The following is a 16078-nucleotide window of genomic DNA, read 5'->3' as shown; positions in this document are numbered from 1 at the left end:
GGCTCCAGGCTGCGGCCCCGCCCTCGCCGCGTCACTTCCAGCAGCGCAGCCCGCCCCCGAGGCCGGGCGGCCGGGCGTGGAGAGAAGGCCCAGGGTGCAGGAACCGCGAGGCCGCAGTGCTGTCCACCCCCGCCACCCCGGCCACCCGGGCCGCGACATCGCCCGCCCACCCTCTGCTTTATTTCAGTGCACGAATATCCGCCTTGCGCCGAGCACCAACTCGGTGCCTTGCCATCTACGAGCACCTTTACATACTGGGGCTGATCGATGGATCCATAGACCGTTTGGTTCGAGATAAAAGTCACTGCCCCGACGGGAGGTCAAGAGCACGTGGAAAGAAGCCAGACACAAAGAATATAAACGTGCGTGACAGCCTGTGTAGAACGTTCTGGAACAGAACCACCGATTCCCTGGGTACCGCACAAGACTTGCTCAGGCAGAAGAGTGGAGGTGACTGGCGAGAGTCCACGGAGCTTCCTGCATGGTGGAAATGTTCGAGCTCTTCCTCAGGAGGGGCTTATGTGCAGAGTGGACTTTCTCAAAATGAACCAACTTAGACTCTTAAGATGGATGCGTTTCACCATGTAAATTTTACTTTCATAAGAAAATAAATAATTGCGTGAAAATCGCAAGCTACAAAACAAATATGTACTGTATGGTACTATTTAGTAAAGAAGTTAAAGATAATGTATATTATGTTTCTTTTTAAAAGAATTATTTAATTTTATTTACCATTATTTTCATTTTTTAATTTAACCAGAGAGAGAGAAAGTGAGAAAGCAAGGCTCTAGGTCCAGAACCCAAAACAGGGTTGGCCATGTGGGAATCCAACATTTGAATCATCACCATCTGCTGGCTCCACTCCTTTTTTTTTAAGCTTATTTATTTATTCCAAGAGGGAGACAAGTACCCCAATAGGGCCATCACGTCTCTCTCACTCTTTCTCTGGGGGGTGCACAAGCCCTATAGCAAATTAAAAATAACAATAACAATAAATTAAATTAAATAATTCTTAAAAAATAAAAAGTATGGGCAAACCATCCCAAACTATCCAATGCATCTAACCTGATTAGTTCTGCCTTACAGCTGGAGTATGACTGTTTCAGGCAACTCAGAGAAGAAAAAAACACTGGACTATCATCAGAATTCAAAAAGAATATTGAACGGATGGCTTCTGGTCATAGAGAAATTAAGGAAACCTCATCTAGTTTAGAAGAGCAGAAGCAACAGATACAACTTATAAAAGAGAAACAAATTTTTATTAAAGTTCAGAGTTTCCAGAGGAAATAAATAAATATACCCACATCTTAAGAACTAATGCAATTTAAAGCAAATCATAGAAGAAAAAGACAGAAGTGTATATATGAAAAAAGAAAATTAATCAACTAAAAGAAGAACTGGAATAACTCAAGGAACTAGAGCTGAATTGTGGAGCCAGCAAGGTGGCATGGTAGTTGAGGTGCTGGACTACCACATGGCTGACCACGGTTCCAGTTCCAGTCCCAGACCGAGGGGCTTGCTTTCTTACCTTCCTTCTCTTTCTCTCTCTGCTGAGCACACATGCCTCATAGAACATTTTTTTAAACTAATAAATAATTTTTTAAAACAAAGAGAATTGTTCCTGTAGCTAAGCCTGAAACTCTAGGCATCACGACAGAACTAGAATCTGAAGTACCTCAACTGAATGTAATCAAAGGTAATCTTGAGGCAGAAATAAAACATCATCGAAAGATCATTTAAGGGCTGGCCCATGGTGTGGTTGTTAAAACAGCTGGATCCCATATAGCAGCATTCCCAGTTCGAGTCCTGGACTTGGCAGCTTGAAAAACCCTGCCAGATGTGCATGCATACCCAAAATCCTGAGAGAGAATGAAAGAGAAGGGATTGCAGTGTGACTATCTCCTATAGGGGGTGCTTTCTCACTTTCTCTCTCTCTCCCTCTCTCCCTCTCTCTCTTTCTGTGTGTGTGTGTCCCAAGCAAGTGCACATTCCCAATGGCAAATTTAAAAAAAGGGGGGGGGGAATGTGTGCCTGCATCCTTTTAAAAGAAAAATATAGTTGAAGATGTAAACCTTCAACGACTTCAGTTTTTATAAGAACAGACACAGGAATTTTAAGTACAAGCATGAACAAATGACTATCATACATACTCAGTTCTTTTCAGCAAAAGATGAGGAAATTAAGAATCTGCAAAACACAATAGAACATACCAAAATCCAGATTCATGAACAAGATAAGACCTCAAACTAATACTTTTTAAGTAACAAAAAAAGTGAGTGTCCTAATATAGAAAACGGAAGTGAAAAGCATGATTTGTCTAAAGCTGAAACTGAAAGATTAGCAAAGGGAATAATAGAACAAGAATCAGAGATCAAACTTCTAAATGAAAATAGTATGTCTTCAGTTAAGCAGACTGATCAAAGATGAGGCTGGTAAACCAGCTCAGATTATCCAGCAGAAAGATTTGGAGATACAGGGTCTTCACACTAGAACAGTGTAAATAAAATGGTGGCAACTGCAAGCATATGCCTTGGAGAGAAGTATTAGCTGCTCGGAATGAAGGGGCTAGGGAAAACAGCCATCTAAAAAGAGTGTCACCAAATGATGGGTACCACTGCTGTCAAAGAAGCAGACCTTGTTAAGACGCAAGATGACAATGAAACACTGTCTGCGGGACTTGCAAAAGTAGTGGTCAGGATATGTTTAGAGAAACAGCTGAGAATTTATCACACCTTATTCAAGAAAAAGACATAAAAATAGATTAGGTTAAAAAAAAAAAAAAGCCAGACTTTATTAACAATTTTGCAAACACCCAATATCAGTAATGAGATTGGAGGTATTATGTGCAATGAGTTTGATGATCTACAATAGGAATATGATAAAACAGTAAGCTAAGAAAACGGAAGACTGAAAAGAGATAGTTAACATAGTACAAAATACGCACTGTGATCCAGCCTAACTTCAAGAAGAACTTCAAAGGAACCAGCAGTTAGCATAATGGCTATGTCGCTGGACTCCCATGTAGTCGACCACGGTTCGCGTCCCAGACCCGGCGGCTTAAAGCTCACACCGGGCACTTGTGTGTGCATGCCCAAGATCCCGAGAGGAGAATGGAGGAGAAGGGATTGCGGCGTAACCATCCCCCCCGGGGGGTGATTTCTCGCTTTCTGTCTCTATGTCTCTGTCTGTCTGTCTGGCGAGCGCACGCACCCTATAGTGAAAAAAACCTCTCCAAAAAAAAAAAGAAAGAAAGAATTTCGACACTGTTAGGAGCATTTTAATAGAGATTGATGATGGGGCCAGCAGATGGCTTAGCAGTTACATTGCTGGACTCCCACATGGCTGAACGCGGTTCAAGTCCTAGACCGGTGGCTTCAAAATCACGCCAGGCACATGTGCGTGCCTGCCTAAGATCTTAGGAGGAGAATGGAGGAGAAAGGGTTGTGGCATGGCCATCCCCTTAGGGGATGATTTCTCACTTTCCCTCTCACTATCTCTGTCCCTCTCTCTCTGATGAGCACACATACTCTAAGGTAAAAAGCCAAATAATAATAATAATAATAATAGAGTGTGATGATCACCCTAAATTATGGATGAACTATATAGACCTGGTCCAAAATTACGAAGAGAATGAAACAAAACACCAAAATTTAGGGCAGGAATTAGCACAAAGCCCAGTCACAGAGTAGGGCAGCTTTGTAATACCAAAAATAATCTCTTGGGACAGATAAATGTTTACCACAGTGCTCCACCAAATCATCACTTTCTTCACAGGCAGCAGGATCTCTGGAGGCGAGTCAGTCTTACATATTGAGTGAATCCTCTGAACTACTCCCAAGAGACTGAAGAACCAAGAAAATCACTGCAGGAAAAAGATGCAAACCTTAGAACCTTATTATCTTCCAGGGAGATAATCAGAGATAATCTGACTCAATGGCTGCCACCTCAGAATTAGAAAACACAAACAAATGGAATTGGAAATTAAGCAGCTCACGGAGAAACATCATGTCTTAAGCAGGTTGCTTAAGTAAAAATACCTTTTCATGAAAGCTGAAAATGGTCAATTACTTTCTTAGAGGGAAAAATCTCACTAACAAAGTACCAGTGGGATTGGAGGCTGCGGTCAAAGGATACTTCGAGTAGTTGTTGGCAGTGCTTTCATTTTTCACAAGGAGCAGGTATTCATGTATACCTTAGGTAATTCAGACACTAGCTTGTATTGCGGTTCAAAAAATGAAAAAATAGGGCCAGCCCCGTAGCCTGTGGTTCAGGAAGCTGGATTTCACATGGCCAATTGCAGTTTGAGTCCTAGCCCCAGTGGCTTGGAAAACATGCTGTCCTTGTGTGCACGTGTGTCCCCAAATCCCGACAGGTTGGAGAAATGGAGGAGATGGGATTGTGGCATGACCGTATCTCATTGGGGAGTGCTTTCTCCCTTTCTTTTTCTCTGTGTGTCTCTCTGTTTCGAAAGTGCATGTGCTCTCTGGCAATGAAAAAACTTTTAAAATGTACTATAAAGAGTTTAAAATACACACTCTTTATATAAGAACAGGTGAAAAGCACAAAAGTATAAAATACATAAAATTTTTAAACTGAAACTTGCCTTTCTGAGAGCTAAGTTTCATCTTCTTTCCATTGCCTGAGAAACTTCTCCATCATTAACCTATTTTCTCTTAGATCTCTTGGAAATATATAGATATTGGAACCAGCAAATGGTACAACAGTCACTGGACTCCCATGTAGTCAAGCGCAGTTCAAATCCCAGACCTGGTGGCTTAAAACTCTCACCTGCATCTGCACTGCCAAGACTGAGTGGTTGGATGGCTAGCATGTGGTCTTTGACAAGATGAAAAAGGCCATGAATACTGTGGAAGCCGTGGAGCACTTTGGGTCCAAGGATGGCAAGGCCAGCAAGAAGGTCACCATTGCTGACTATGGACAGCTCTAATGAATTTGCCTTGTGTTTTCTCTTAACCACCAGACCTTTTCCTTCTGTAGCTCAGGAGAGCACTTCTCCACCCCATCTGCTCGTTATGCCCTGTAACCTGTGCTCTCGCTGCAGTTCTTTGGGTTCCATATTGTCCTTATTCCCCATCCAAATCCAGCTGAATTGAAAAGTTAACTTTAAGATTATGAAATAAAAACTAAATAACAAAAACCAAAAACAACAACAACCAAAAAACTCATGCTGAGTGCATGCATGTAAAAATTTCAAGAAGAGAATGGAGGAGAAGGGATTGCAGCATGGCCATCTCCCCTTGGGGGCTGGTGATTTCTCACTTTCTGGCTCCCCAGTGAGCACACATGCCCTATAGTAAAAACCTCCCCCCACCTCTAAAAAAAAAAAAAGGAAATATATATTTTTATAGAGAGAAGTATATTATTCTCTAACTTGTTTTTTATTCATTGCACTTTGAAGATTTTCTCAGATGTGAAAATATTTAGTTTTTCGAGAGATTTTTTGTATAGGGCGAGTGCACTCCCTGGAGAGACAGACAGAAAGCAAGAAATAACTCCCCCCCCTCCCCCGGGAGGTGTTCATGCCATAGTCCCTTCTCCTCCATTCTCAAGATTTTGGGCATACACACACACAGGTCCAATGTGAGTTTTAAGCTGCCAGGTCCAGGACTTGAACCGCGGTCAACTTTGTGAGAGTCCAGCAATGTAACCATTATGCCATCTGCTGGTCCTCTTATTCTTTCTTTTTTATTTCATTTTCTTTTCTACATTCAATCACATTGTTCAGCTTACAAAGTGAATATTTCAGCATGTGAACATTTCTCCCTAGTCCAGTTGATGAAACTATAAAATATCTTCAACAGATAATACCACATTTCTTTGTCCCATTAATGCTTTGCCTTCATATTTTTCTTCTAAATGTCCTTCCTCAGGCCCTACTCTTCCACACGCACCGTAGCTGGTATTTACACCCATTTACTGTGTTTGTATATCCTTCAGTCAATCAGTTTCAGTCACGGAGTGCGGACACTCGTTATATATTAAGTAAAGATACGGAACGCTTCACTAATTTGAGTATCATCTTTGCACAGGGGCAATGCTAATCTTCTCTGTATCATTCCAATTTTAGTATATGTGCTGCAGAAGTGAGCACTGGTCCTCTTATTCTCTTTAATAGCAAAAATTCAATGTATAAATACCTTCTAGTTTACTTAACTAGCCCCTCTTGATTGGCATTTAAGCAGATTCTACCCAAATCTATCAAATATCTGTGGCTAACTCCTTTGCTCATTTCTTGAAGGGCCTCTCCAAATCTTTATCACTCTCCTCAAACGTGATTATGCCTTACAGCCATTTTTTTTTTTAATTGCTAGTGTGCGTACTAAGAGAGACAGAAAGAGGGAGGAGAAAGTATCCCTCCAGTGAGGCATGGTCATACCACAATCCCTTCTCCACTACTTAGTCTTCCTTCCTGTAAGGAGTTCAGGCACACATGCACATAAGCTGGCATATTTTTCAAGTCCCCAGGGCTAGGCTATAAGGCCAGCCCACCTTATATAAGCTGAGATATGAGAGATCAGTAGGCAAGGACTCTTAATTTCCCATACCCCGCTTCCTGTAGCCTTCCATCCACCTCTCTCCATCCGTCACTACTCCTTCCCTTTTGTTGGGAGGAAAAGAGACCTAGCTTTGTAATTCAAGGCTAATTGTACCATGGAAATCATCCATTCAGATGTTTTCAATAGCCTCATTCTAACGGTTTTCTGCTCTGCTTTATCATCATCCTGTCTCTTTCTCTAAGCATATGAGCACACCCAAATTTCTCCTGGTATACAATACTCTCTTTTCTTCTCCAACAATCGCCTTATCTCTCTACCTCTCACAGCTAAGCTTCTGAAGAAATTCTTTGCTCCTTGAATCATCTCATTTTTCATCAACTTCCTTTTGAAAACTCCACAAAATATCTTTTTTAAATTCCTGGAATTTTTTTTTTCTTTTTCAGTTTTTGCCATAGGGTGTGTGTACTTGCTAGAGAGAGGCAGAGAAAGAGGGAAGATGAGAAATCATGTCCCTGGGAAATGGCCATGCTGCAATCCTTTTTCCTCCACTCTCCTCTTGGAAATTTGGGCTTGCATGCTCATGTACCCAGCATGTTTTTCAAGCTACCTGGTCCAGGACTTGAAACCCACAGTCAGTCATGTGGGATCCAGTGCTTTATCTACCATGCCACCTGCTGACCCAAGTTCCAGGAATTTTTAAACACTTTTTATTTTATTTTTTTTACAGTGTAAAAATCATATTTTCTTTTCCCCCAGCACAAATACAGTACATATCAGTGGAATTTTTAAATTGTTAAATCCAATGCATACATTTTAGTCCTATGTCCACTTAAACCCCATGTAGCATCTGATAAATGACCACATTACCATTCTTTACATTCTTTCTGACTTTGTGTATGTGTGTTTGTGTATGTGTGTGTGTGTGTGTGAGTGCGTGTGCGTGTGTGTGTGTGTGTGTGTGAGAGAGAGAGAGAGAGATTTCCCTCTTGCCAAGCTTTCTTCCTAACTTTTTTTTTTTTCAGAAAGAGAGAGATTTTTCCTATAGGGTGAATGCCTATAGGAGAGACAGACAGAGAGATAGAACACAAGAAATCACCCCCCTCCCAAGGGGGGATGGCCATGCTGCAGTCCCTTCTCTTCCATTCTCCTCTTGGGATTTTGGCATTCGTGCACATGTCCTGTGTGAGTTTTAAGCCACCAGGTCCAGGACTTGAACCATGGTCAACTACATGGGAATCCAACGACATAACCATTCCACCATCTGCTGGTCCCTATAGCTGCTTTTTCTGGCCACTTCCTAAATGTTAATATTACCCATGTATCATTTAAAAAACTGCCAGGGGGTGCATATGCTTGCCAGAGACAGAGAAAAACAGAGAGATAGGGAGAAACTATCCCTTAATTGGGCACGGTCACATCACAATCCCTTCTTCTCCATTTTTCTCTTTTGTTAGGATTTTGGGTGTGCACACACACACACACACACACACACACACACACACCCAGAGTGTTTTTCAAGCTACTGGAGCCAGCATTCAGACTGCAGTTGGCCACGTGGAATCCAACTTACTTTACCACTAGGCAACAGTGCCAGCCCAAGATTCCATCCTCAGCTTCCAGGATTTTTGACTCTCTGTGCATTCTCAGGGCAAATCATCCACTCCCTTGGCTTAGCATCCACAGGTGTACCAGTGACATCTGAGAGTCTATGTCTAACTTCAGACTCCACATTGACTTATCTACTTGTCTGCCTCTATCAGGATACCCACAGGCTTTCAAAATCAGTATGTCCAAAAAAGAATCCAGGACCCATTACAAGCCTCTCATCACTAAAGCAAGAGTCGTCAGAACCATGACTAGCAAACTTCTCTCCCCTCCCCCCATCTCCACTCCATATCCATCAACCAACCACGAACTATATCTTCCTTCATTTCTTTCTCTGTTCCCACTGCTTTGTCTATCCCTTTGTGTCTCTTGCATGGAGTAATGCAGTAGACTCCTTACTCATCTTGCTGGTTTCGTTCTTCTCCTTTGAATCTATTCTCCACATTGCTGTGAGGATGAACCTCCTAAGATGAAAAATCTGATAATGTTATTTTGCTGTTTTGCATTATTTTAGGGGCTCAGCTCTGATGGTGTGTGCTGATAGGCACTACTACTCAGGAGACCAAAGGCCACACGGGGGACCTGGGTACTATTCCAGCCCACTCTAAAAGTGGGGCTCATGCTGTAGTCTCAGCTACTCAGGGGGAGGCTGAGGGAAGAGGATAATGACATAGCAAAAATCTATACAAAAAAAAAAATATATATATATATAGATAGATAGATAGATAGATAGGTATCTTAGGATTCCGGAAGTCCAACCTTGAACAGAATAATCGACGCCTTCCTTGCCTTTGCAACTTTACTTTCAACCAGGCATCTCCACAAAGGATACTTTCTAGCCATATGTTACATCTTGTAGACCCTAGACTAATACCAAATGTCTTCAAGCCCATGAGCCTAATCATACAGGGTAGTGTCTTCAAAAAAGTTTGGAGTAAAAGTGTTTTATTTATCTCCTCTTCAGGCTGTTGGTAAGGAAGGGGTTGCTACCCTATAGTTAAGGGATGGCCGAACACTGGACAGATGAGATAGATAGTAGTTTATGTGTCATAGATACTCACAATCCTGGGAAAGAGGACATTGCACACCCTACAGGGTCCTTTGGGGGTTACATCTGGGAACAGAATGAAAAAGCAGGAGTGCTAGGAGACAGGTTTGTAGAAACAAGAAGGTAGGGTGGCCCTCATTCCTACAGAAGAATGTGATTGGCTTGTTTGAATAATTCTGCAGCTGAGAGGGAACTGAAGCCTGATACTTGAGAATGAATTATGCCTGGTCCCTGTGATAAGGAGGGTTGTTTAGTAGGAGACCTCTGTTGAACAGAGGGTTGGACAACATGCAGTTTGGCAGTTTGAAGCCCTTCCCATTTTACCAGACATCAGGACAACACTTAATATGAATCTTAATTTCAGGCTTTAGACACAATAAATAATTAAAAAGTAATTCTTCCTAGAACTAATAATTGAGTTTTAGCATTGTCACAAGATATAAAGTAACATTCAAAACTCACTTGCATTTAGAAATACTGTTAGCAATGAACATGGTAATATCAAAATTTAGAATATATCTATAATCACTAATAAAAATGAAGCACTTAGGTGTAAATCTAACAAGCCATGTATAGGACTCGTACGCTAAAAACTGAGCAATGTGAATAGATGAATCAAAGATTTAAATCAATGGAGAGATATATCATGTTTGTGGATTAGAAAACCACATGTAGTAAAGGTGTTAATTTTCCCCAAATTGATACAGAGATTTAATGAAATTCCTATCAACATTCCAACAAGAGGTCCAGCCCTATGGCTCAGCAGTTAGACACTGTGCACAGGAAGGTGGGTCCCACATGACTGACCAAGGTTTGAATCCTGGCTCCACTGGCTACATGCAGGACTCAAGCACGTGTGTGTCCAGGAATGTGACAGATGGAGAATTGGAGAAAGGATTGTGGCATGAACAAGGCCCCATGGCAAAGTGCTTTCTCTCTCATTCTTGTGCATGTACTATCATGAATAATAATTTTCTTTTATAAAGATTTATTTTATTTAACTTTATTTATTTATTCTAGTATGTCCAGAGAGGGACAGAGAGAGAGAGAGAGAGAGAGAGAGAGAGAGAGAGAGAAAGCAAGCCACCATGTCTGGGACTCGAACCGTGGTCTGTCATGCCCTTAACCACCATGCCACCTGCTGGCCCATTAATAATAATTTTTGAAAAACATTTTAAAAAGTCTTAAGATTTTTTGTAGTTATAGGCAAAACTATTATACAATTTAATGGTAAAGCAAGGAATTAGAATAGCTAGAACAACTTTTTAAAAAAGAAGACAAAGTAAGACCAATTAGTCTACCCAATTTCAAAATGTATTATTACTCAGCTGCAAGTAATCAAGATTGCATAATATCTAAAGAGGGGTAGACATAGTCAGTGAAACAAAGCAAAGAACCCAGAAATAGTTTCACACAAATGTATCCAGCTAATTTTTGAGAAAGGTACACAAGCAATTCAGTGGAGCAAAGATAGTCCTTTTAACAGGCTACTGCTATTTACAGCTCGTGAGAAAAATCACAGGCCTAAAACTTGGAAAACCGGGCCAGCAATGAATGCAGATAGTGGATTGACTGAGATACTGCCAAGTGGTTATGGGAGGGTGGGATAGTGCACATCCAGCTTGAGCTGCAAGGACCAGAAGGCAGGTTCATTCATCTTTTTGAACTCAGGAACCTGGACCTGAAATACTTACTTTGCTGCTTCTAATTTATCAGCTCTGCAGATCATGGTAATTTTTCAATCAGCTTCCACACTGCACTAAGTCACCCGTATCTGAGAATACAGTAGCTTTTCCATTAGCATCATTCTCAGCCCATTCAAGGTAGCAAGATGGCTTTCAGTATCTTCAACGGGACACCCTTCTAGATTCAAAGCTGGTAGAAGATAGAGCTCTTCTAAATTTATTTCCATTCAGCCCCTGGGATTCAATCTGGTTGAACCAACCCATTTAGCACCCCTCCATTGCCCCAATGTGGTTAGGTGATTGTGTGTGTGGATTGGTCAGGCCTTATACAGTTCTACCCAGAGTCAGGCAAGGCTCCTCACTTGACCCACATGGACTAAAAGACAGGATTTAGTTCTCCATAAGAAATCCAGCTATGGGAACCAGGAGTTAGCGTAATGGCTATGTCGTTGGACTCCCATGTAGTCGACCGCGGTTCGCGTCCCGGACCCGGTGGCTTAAAACTCACGCCGGGCGCGTGTGCGTGCGTGCCCAAGATCCCGAGAGGAGAATGGAGGAGAAGGGATTGCGGCGTGACCATCCCCCCTGGGGGGTGATTTCTCGCTTTCTGTCTCTATGTCTCTCTCTGTCTGTCTCGCGCCCTATAGTGAAAAACCTCTTTCAAAAAAAAAAAAAAAAAGAAAAAAAGAAATCCAGCTATTTGTTATAGAAGAAAGGAATACTAACTGGCCGAATCAGCAAATGTCCACTCTAACCTCTTGGGGGAAAATCCCATGGCCAATGACCAGCTCTTTGCCTCCAATATTAATGTTTGCAGTGCTTTTACACTGCATCATTTCTTTCATTGACTTTGTCAGAAGACACAGACTAGTTGGTAGTGACCCTTCTCTGTCTGAGATATTGCTCCAAGATTATTTGTCTTGTCTCACATTAAACATATTGTTTCATATTTATGGGGACCAGCAGATGGCGTACTGGTTACATTGCTGGACTCCCACATGGCCAACCATGGTTCGAGTCCCAGAACTGGTGGCTTGAAACTCATGCCGGAGATGTGTGTGTGCGTGCCCAAGATTCCAGGATGAGAATGGAGAAAAAGGGAGTGTGGTGTGGCCATCCCTCTTTGGGGGTGATTTCTCACTTTCCCTCTCACGATCTCTGCCTTTTTCTCTTTCTGGTGAGTGTACAAAACAAAACAAAACAAATTTGTCTCATATTTAAAAATACCATGCAGACTGAGATGGCTCAGCTTGCCATCTCTAGGCTCCATACCTGTGTCATAAACTTCTAGACTCTCAACCAGAAGCTTACACGGAATGAAGTGACCTTGCAGGAAAGTGCCGAAAGAGTTTGAAACGACCCTCAGTGAAAACTGACCAACAGCCTCTGAATCACCAACTTTTCTGAATCAAAAGTACTTCAAAGAATAGAGTTATTGTTTGCTCATTAAACAACAAAAACATGTCATGCATCTGCCTCCACCTTCTTCTAGTACTCTCGGTGTCACCATCCAGATATGTGGGAATGTTACCTTAGACCACTTCCTGTTAACTTTTATAACCCACTAATACCTATGGAGTGTGTACGCTGCCAAGCTGGGATACTTGGCTTGTTCAATGGTTTGCACTGCTGACTTTGCAAAGAATCACTTCAAGAAAATGATGTATTTCCTCACATCACCACTCCTCTTGGCAAACTCCCTAAACCTCAGCCTTTCCCCACTGTTATTTCTACTGTGAGTATCAATGAGCTCTTGAGCCTTTATTCAATACAAAGCAAGCATTTGATATCTGATCTTACCCCAAGGTGTGTGTTCTGGGTTTTTGCTGTTGTTTCTTCTTTAATGAGTGTGATTCAAAGTTCTTGAAGTTTTTTGAGTATGTTTGTTCCCTGGTCCCAACACCTGACAGGTAAATGAAATATAGAAACAAACTTGTCTATGTAGAAAATGTGGTATAATACATCTAAAACAAAACATATGTAATGAACACATTGGATATGCTTAATATTGAAACAAACACGTGACTCCACTACAACTTGAGAGACTGAAGAGGTGTCTAGGTACTCTTTCCTAATCCCTTTCACTATCCAACTGTGTCTTACTCTTCCCAGAGTCCTTAGAGGCCACCACTATCCTGATACCTGTTTTTTCATTTCTCTGAATTTTTGTATAGTATATTTTACTACATATGTATGTTTCTGTAAACAACATTACTTTTGCTTGGTTTAAATTTCACCAATATGTTACTAAGCTTCCTTCTTTCACAGGATATTATGTTTCTGAAATTCGACCATTGATACTTGTACCTGATAGTTGTAGTTCATTAATTCTCAGTGTTATGTAGTCTTCCATTGTATTAGCTATGTACATATTATTTCCTTCACAGCATTTCAAAGGTAATTGTGTGCGCAAAACCCTTGACAGAGCCTTTGACGCAGAAACGGCACTCAAAAATGTTTTTGTTAAATTATTGAACACAATTAAACTCCTACTGAATGTAACAACTTACACATGCTTCTGGGATTCTCTGCCCTTCGCTCCAATGCTAAGGATTCTGCTAGTTTTTCCGCCCAGAGTTGATTATAGTTAATTCTGCTAGTTTTTCCGCCCAGAGTTGATTATAGTTACATTTCGTGACTAGCAATAGGAAACCAGGTGACCTCCCAAAACATTTACGACTACACTTCCCAGAAAGCATTGCGGTACTGTAGCACCGTCAATTTCGGTTTACTTTTTCCCTCGGCGAACTTCCGGGTTGTGTGGGCGGGGTCAAAAGAGTCTTCCAATGAACACCTCCGCAGGCTGAGAGGGCGGGAAATTACCCAATGAGTGTCAGGGCAGAGGCGCCAATCAGCGGGGAGGTTGCTGAAGCAGCCGCGTGGGCGGCGTCATTGAGTTGCGCCCCTGAGCCCGGTGAAGCCCAGCCCTTCTCTTCTGCCTTTTTCTTGTGTTAGCTTTTCTTCCTGCCACCTGTCGACCCTGCTTCCATGTCCCTGGTGGGCACGGCACCCTGCAACTTCCACGCTTATGGCTGCTAGCCTGAGGGAACCCAGTTACACTTCTTCCGCCTCGAGCTGCGACACGGACGATGAGGGCGTGCGCGGCACCTGCGAAGATGCTTCTCTGTGTAAAAGGTGCGGGCCGGGCGAGGGGTTAGGGGATGGCATCCCAGGACTGGGCCAAGGTAGGAGGAGGTCTATGTCTGAGGAGTACGCCTGGATGCCACAAGGGACGTCGCATGAATCCAAGCTGCCCTTGCTCCACACCTGTGAAATGCACAGAGCAAGGGTTCATTTATTTAAGTACTAGTTTCTGTGTTCCTGCTGTGTGCCAGGCACGATGCATGCCTGGGGTGCAGTGAATGGGAGTGGGTCGCAGAACCAGGCAGGCGTGCTCTTGGCTCTCATGGAGCTAAAGTCTTTCTGGAGACAGACATCAAGTGGATAGTAGCTACAATCTTATGAGGAAAGGTGCATTTTTTGTAGGTTGCGCGACCCCCATTGTGCCCCCGAAGTTCAGGCCTGGGATCACAGGGAAAAAGACCTGCCCACGGCCAGATACTATTTGTGTGCAGAGCCAGTACCACTCCAGGCGTCCACTGTTACGGGTGTGGTAGCAGGGCTTGGGGTCAAGGGCGGTACCAGCACAAGTACCTGTCAGAAAAAGAGAAGACGTGAGACCTTCATTCATTCACTCATCAAGCAAAAATTATGTCAGGCCTTACTCTGGGCTGTTTGAAGGGGATTGAATGCTTGGAAATATGTGAAAAACAAAACAGACTTGGTGTCAGATGTACTAGAACTCTCAGCCTAGTTGGGAAAGACAGACAGGAAAAATAATTACCCTGGGAATACATAACTACAATTTGGGTTGAGTACTCATTAGAATTTATAGTTAGACAGGGATGTTTAAACTGAGAACAAAGGGGTTAAAAAGTGGGCGTGCTCAAGCAGAGGAAGGGAGGGTTATGATCTATTAGAGAAACTGAAAGAATGCTCTACAGTTGGAATAAGTTGGCCAGGGCTGCAGGGACTCTATGGAATGGGGAAAAACAATGTTTGGGATTAATACTTGCACTTTTGTAAATTTTTGAAGGCTACTCATAGTGATTCAGAGCATGAATTCTGGAGCCAGACCGTCAAACTGAGCTCTGCAATTTACTAACTTGTAAACTTAGCCGTTATTAAACCTTCTGTGTCTCTGTGTCTTGATCTGTAAAATGGGAACTATAGTAACACCCGCTTCATAAATGGTTGTAAAGATTAAATGATTTTTAATATGACTGGAACATTTAGAGCAGTGTCTGGCTTGTGCTAGCTGTTAGTGGTTGATTAAATAAATACATACATACAGAAAGTAAAGACTTAGAGATGGTTCCTGGTATAATTTGTGAACTTAAATGGATTATGCTCAGCTTTCTTTCTTTTCCATCTTTTAGTTGCTATCGATCACATCTATAGCACTGTTGAATTAGAAATAATTTTTCTAATATTGACAGCTGTTTGGTAAGAGAATTTGACATGCCATAAAAATGATCAGAGAGTAGTAAAATTCTTTCCAGTAACACATTAGGGTTAGGGTTTACTTAGTTTGTTGATAATACTTTTTGCAAACTTGTTTAAATTAGTAATAAAATATGCAAATGCCAAGTACAGTATAGAGAGGTAGTCTTATTAGAGTGTGCCTTTCCTTGACTATGTCAGATAGCATTTATAATTTCAGCTCTTTTCCGCCTCAGTTTCCAATGACCTCTGTGTTGCAAATATCTAAGTTTTGCAGAGAGGTTAATTTCAGAACTGCAAAGAATATAAAGTAGTATTTCCCAACCTGAACCGCATAGCAGCATAACCTGTTAGACTTTTTTAAAAAAAAGCGAGCACACACACCCTATAGCAAAAACCTCTAAAAAAAAAAAGCTACAGGGACCAGCAGGTGGCATAGTAGTTGAGGTGCTGGACTCCCACATGGCTGGTGTGCTTCAAGTCCCGGCTTGCTTTCTCATTTTCCCTCTCTGATCAAATTAAAAAATAATAAGAAGAATTCTTAAAAAAAACAAAAGGACGAAAACTCTGATCCGTGGGCCTACTTTTGGGCATAGTCCTGGGTTATAAAGACACACATTCATCACCTGGATGCATTTCATGAAAACTTTTATACACTAGATTTTTCCCTTGTCAGAAAAAAATTTGCAAAGGAATTATGAGAATTAATAAAGTTAATT

At 41.9% G+C, this 16078-nt stretch overlaps 2 protein-coding genes and 1 non-coding gene across 3 annotated transcripts in view; 1 reads left to right on the top strand and 2 right to left on the bottom strand.

Moving 5' to 3' along the window:
- ARHGAP17 (Rho GTPase activating protein 17) overlaps positions 1–13552 on the bottom strand; it is a 139243-nt gene extending 125691 nt beyond the window's left edge. Inside the window, exons 1-2 of the mRNA XM_027771800.1 lie at positions 13367–13552; positions 12657–12759 (exon numbers count right to left, since the gene is read on the bottom strand). Coding sequence (XP_027627601.1) covers positions 12657–12759; positions 13367–13370 — 107 coding nt within the window. The 5' untranslated portion in view covers positions 13371–13552. The remainder of the gene's footprint in view (positions 1–12656; positions 12760–13366) is intronic.
- On the bottom strand, positions 6006–6112 carry LOC114007782 (U6 spliceosomal RNA). Its single transcript, XR_003549367.1, has one exon. It is a non-coding gene; the product is annotated as a U6 spliceosomal RNA (small nuclear RNA).
- Positions 13553–13723: 171 nt separating the features above from the next.
- The window catches only part of LCMT1 (leucine carboxyl methyltransferase 1), a 53335-nt gene continuing 50980 nt past the window's right edge, over positions 13724–16078 (top strand). Inside the window, exon 1 of the mRNA XM_006148287.2 lies at positions 13724–13991. Coding sequence (XP_006148349.1) covers positions 13885–13991 — 107 coding nt within the window. The 5' untranslated portion in view covers positions 13724–13884. The remainder of the gene's footprint in view (positions 13992–16078) is intronic.

This window comes from Tupaia chinensis, unplaced genomic scaffold (assembly GCF_000334495.1).
Source record: "Tupaia chinensis unplaced genomic scaffold, TupChi_1.0 Scaffold000231_2, whole genome shotgun sequence".
Classification (NCBI taxonomy): domain Eukaryota; kingdom Metazoa; phylum Chordata; class Mammalia; order Scandentia; family Tupaiidae; genus Tupaia; species Tupaia belangeri.
Note: the sequence above shows the minus strand (reverse complement) of the source record. Positions and strands in the feature narration are given on the sequence as shown.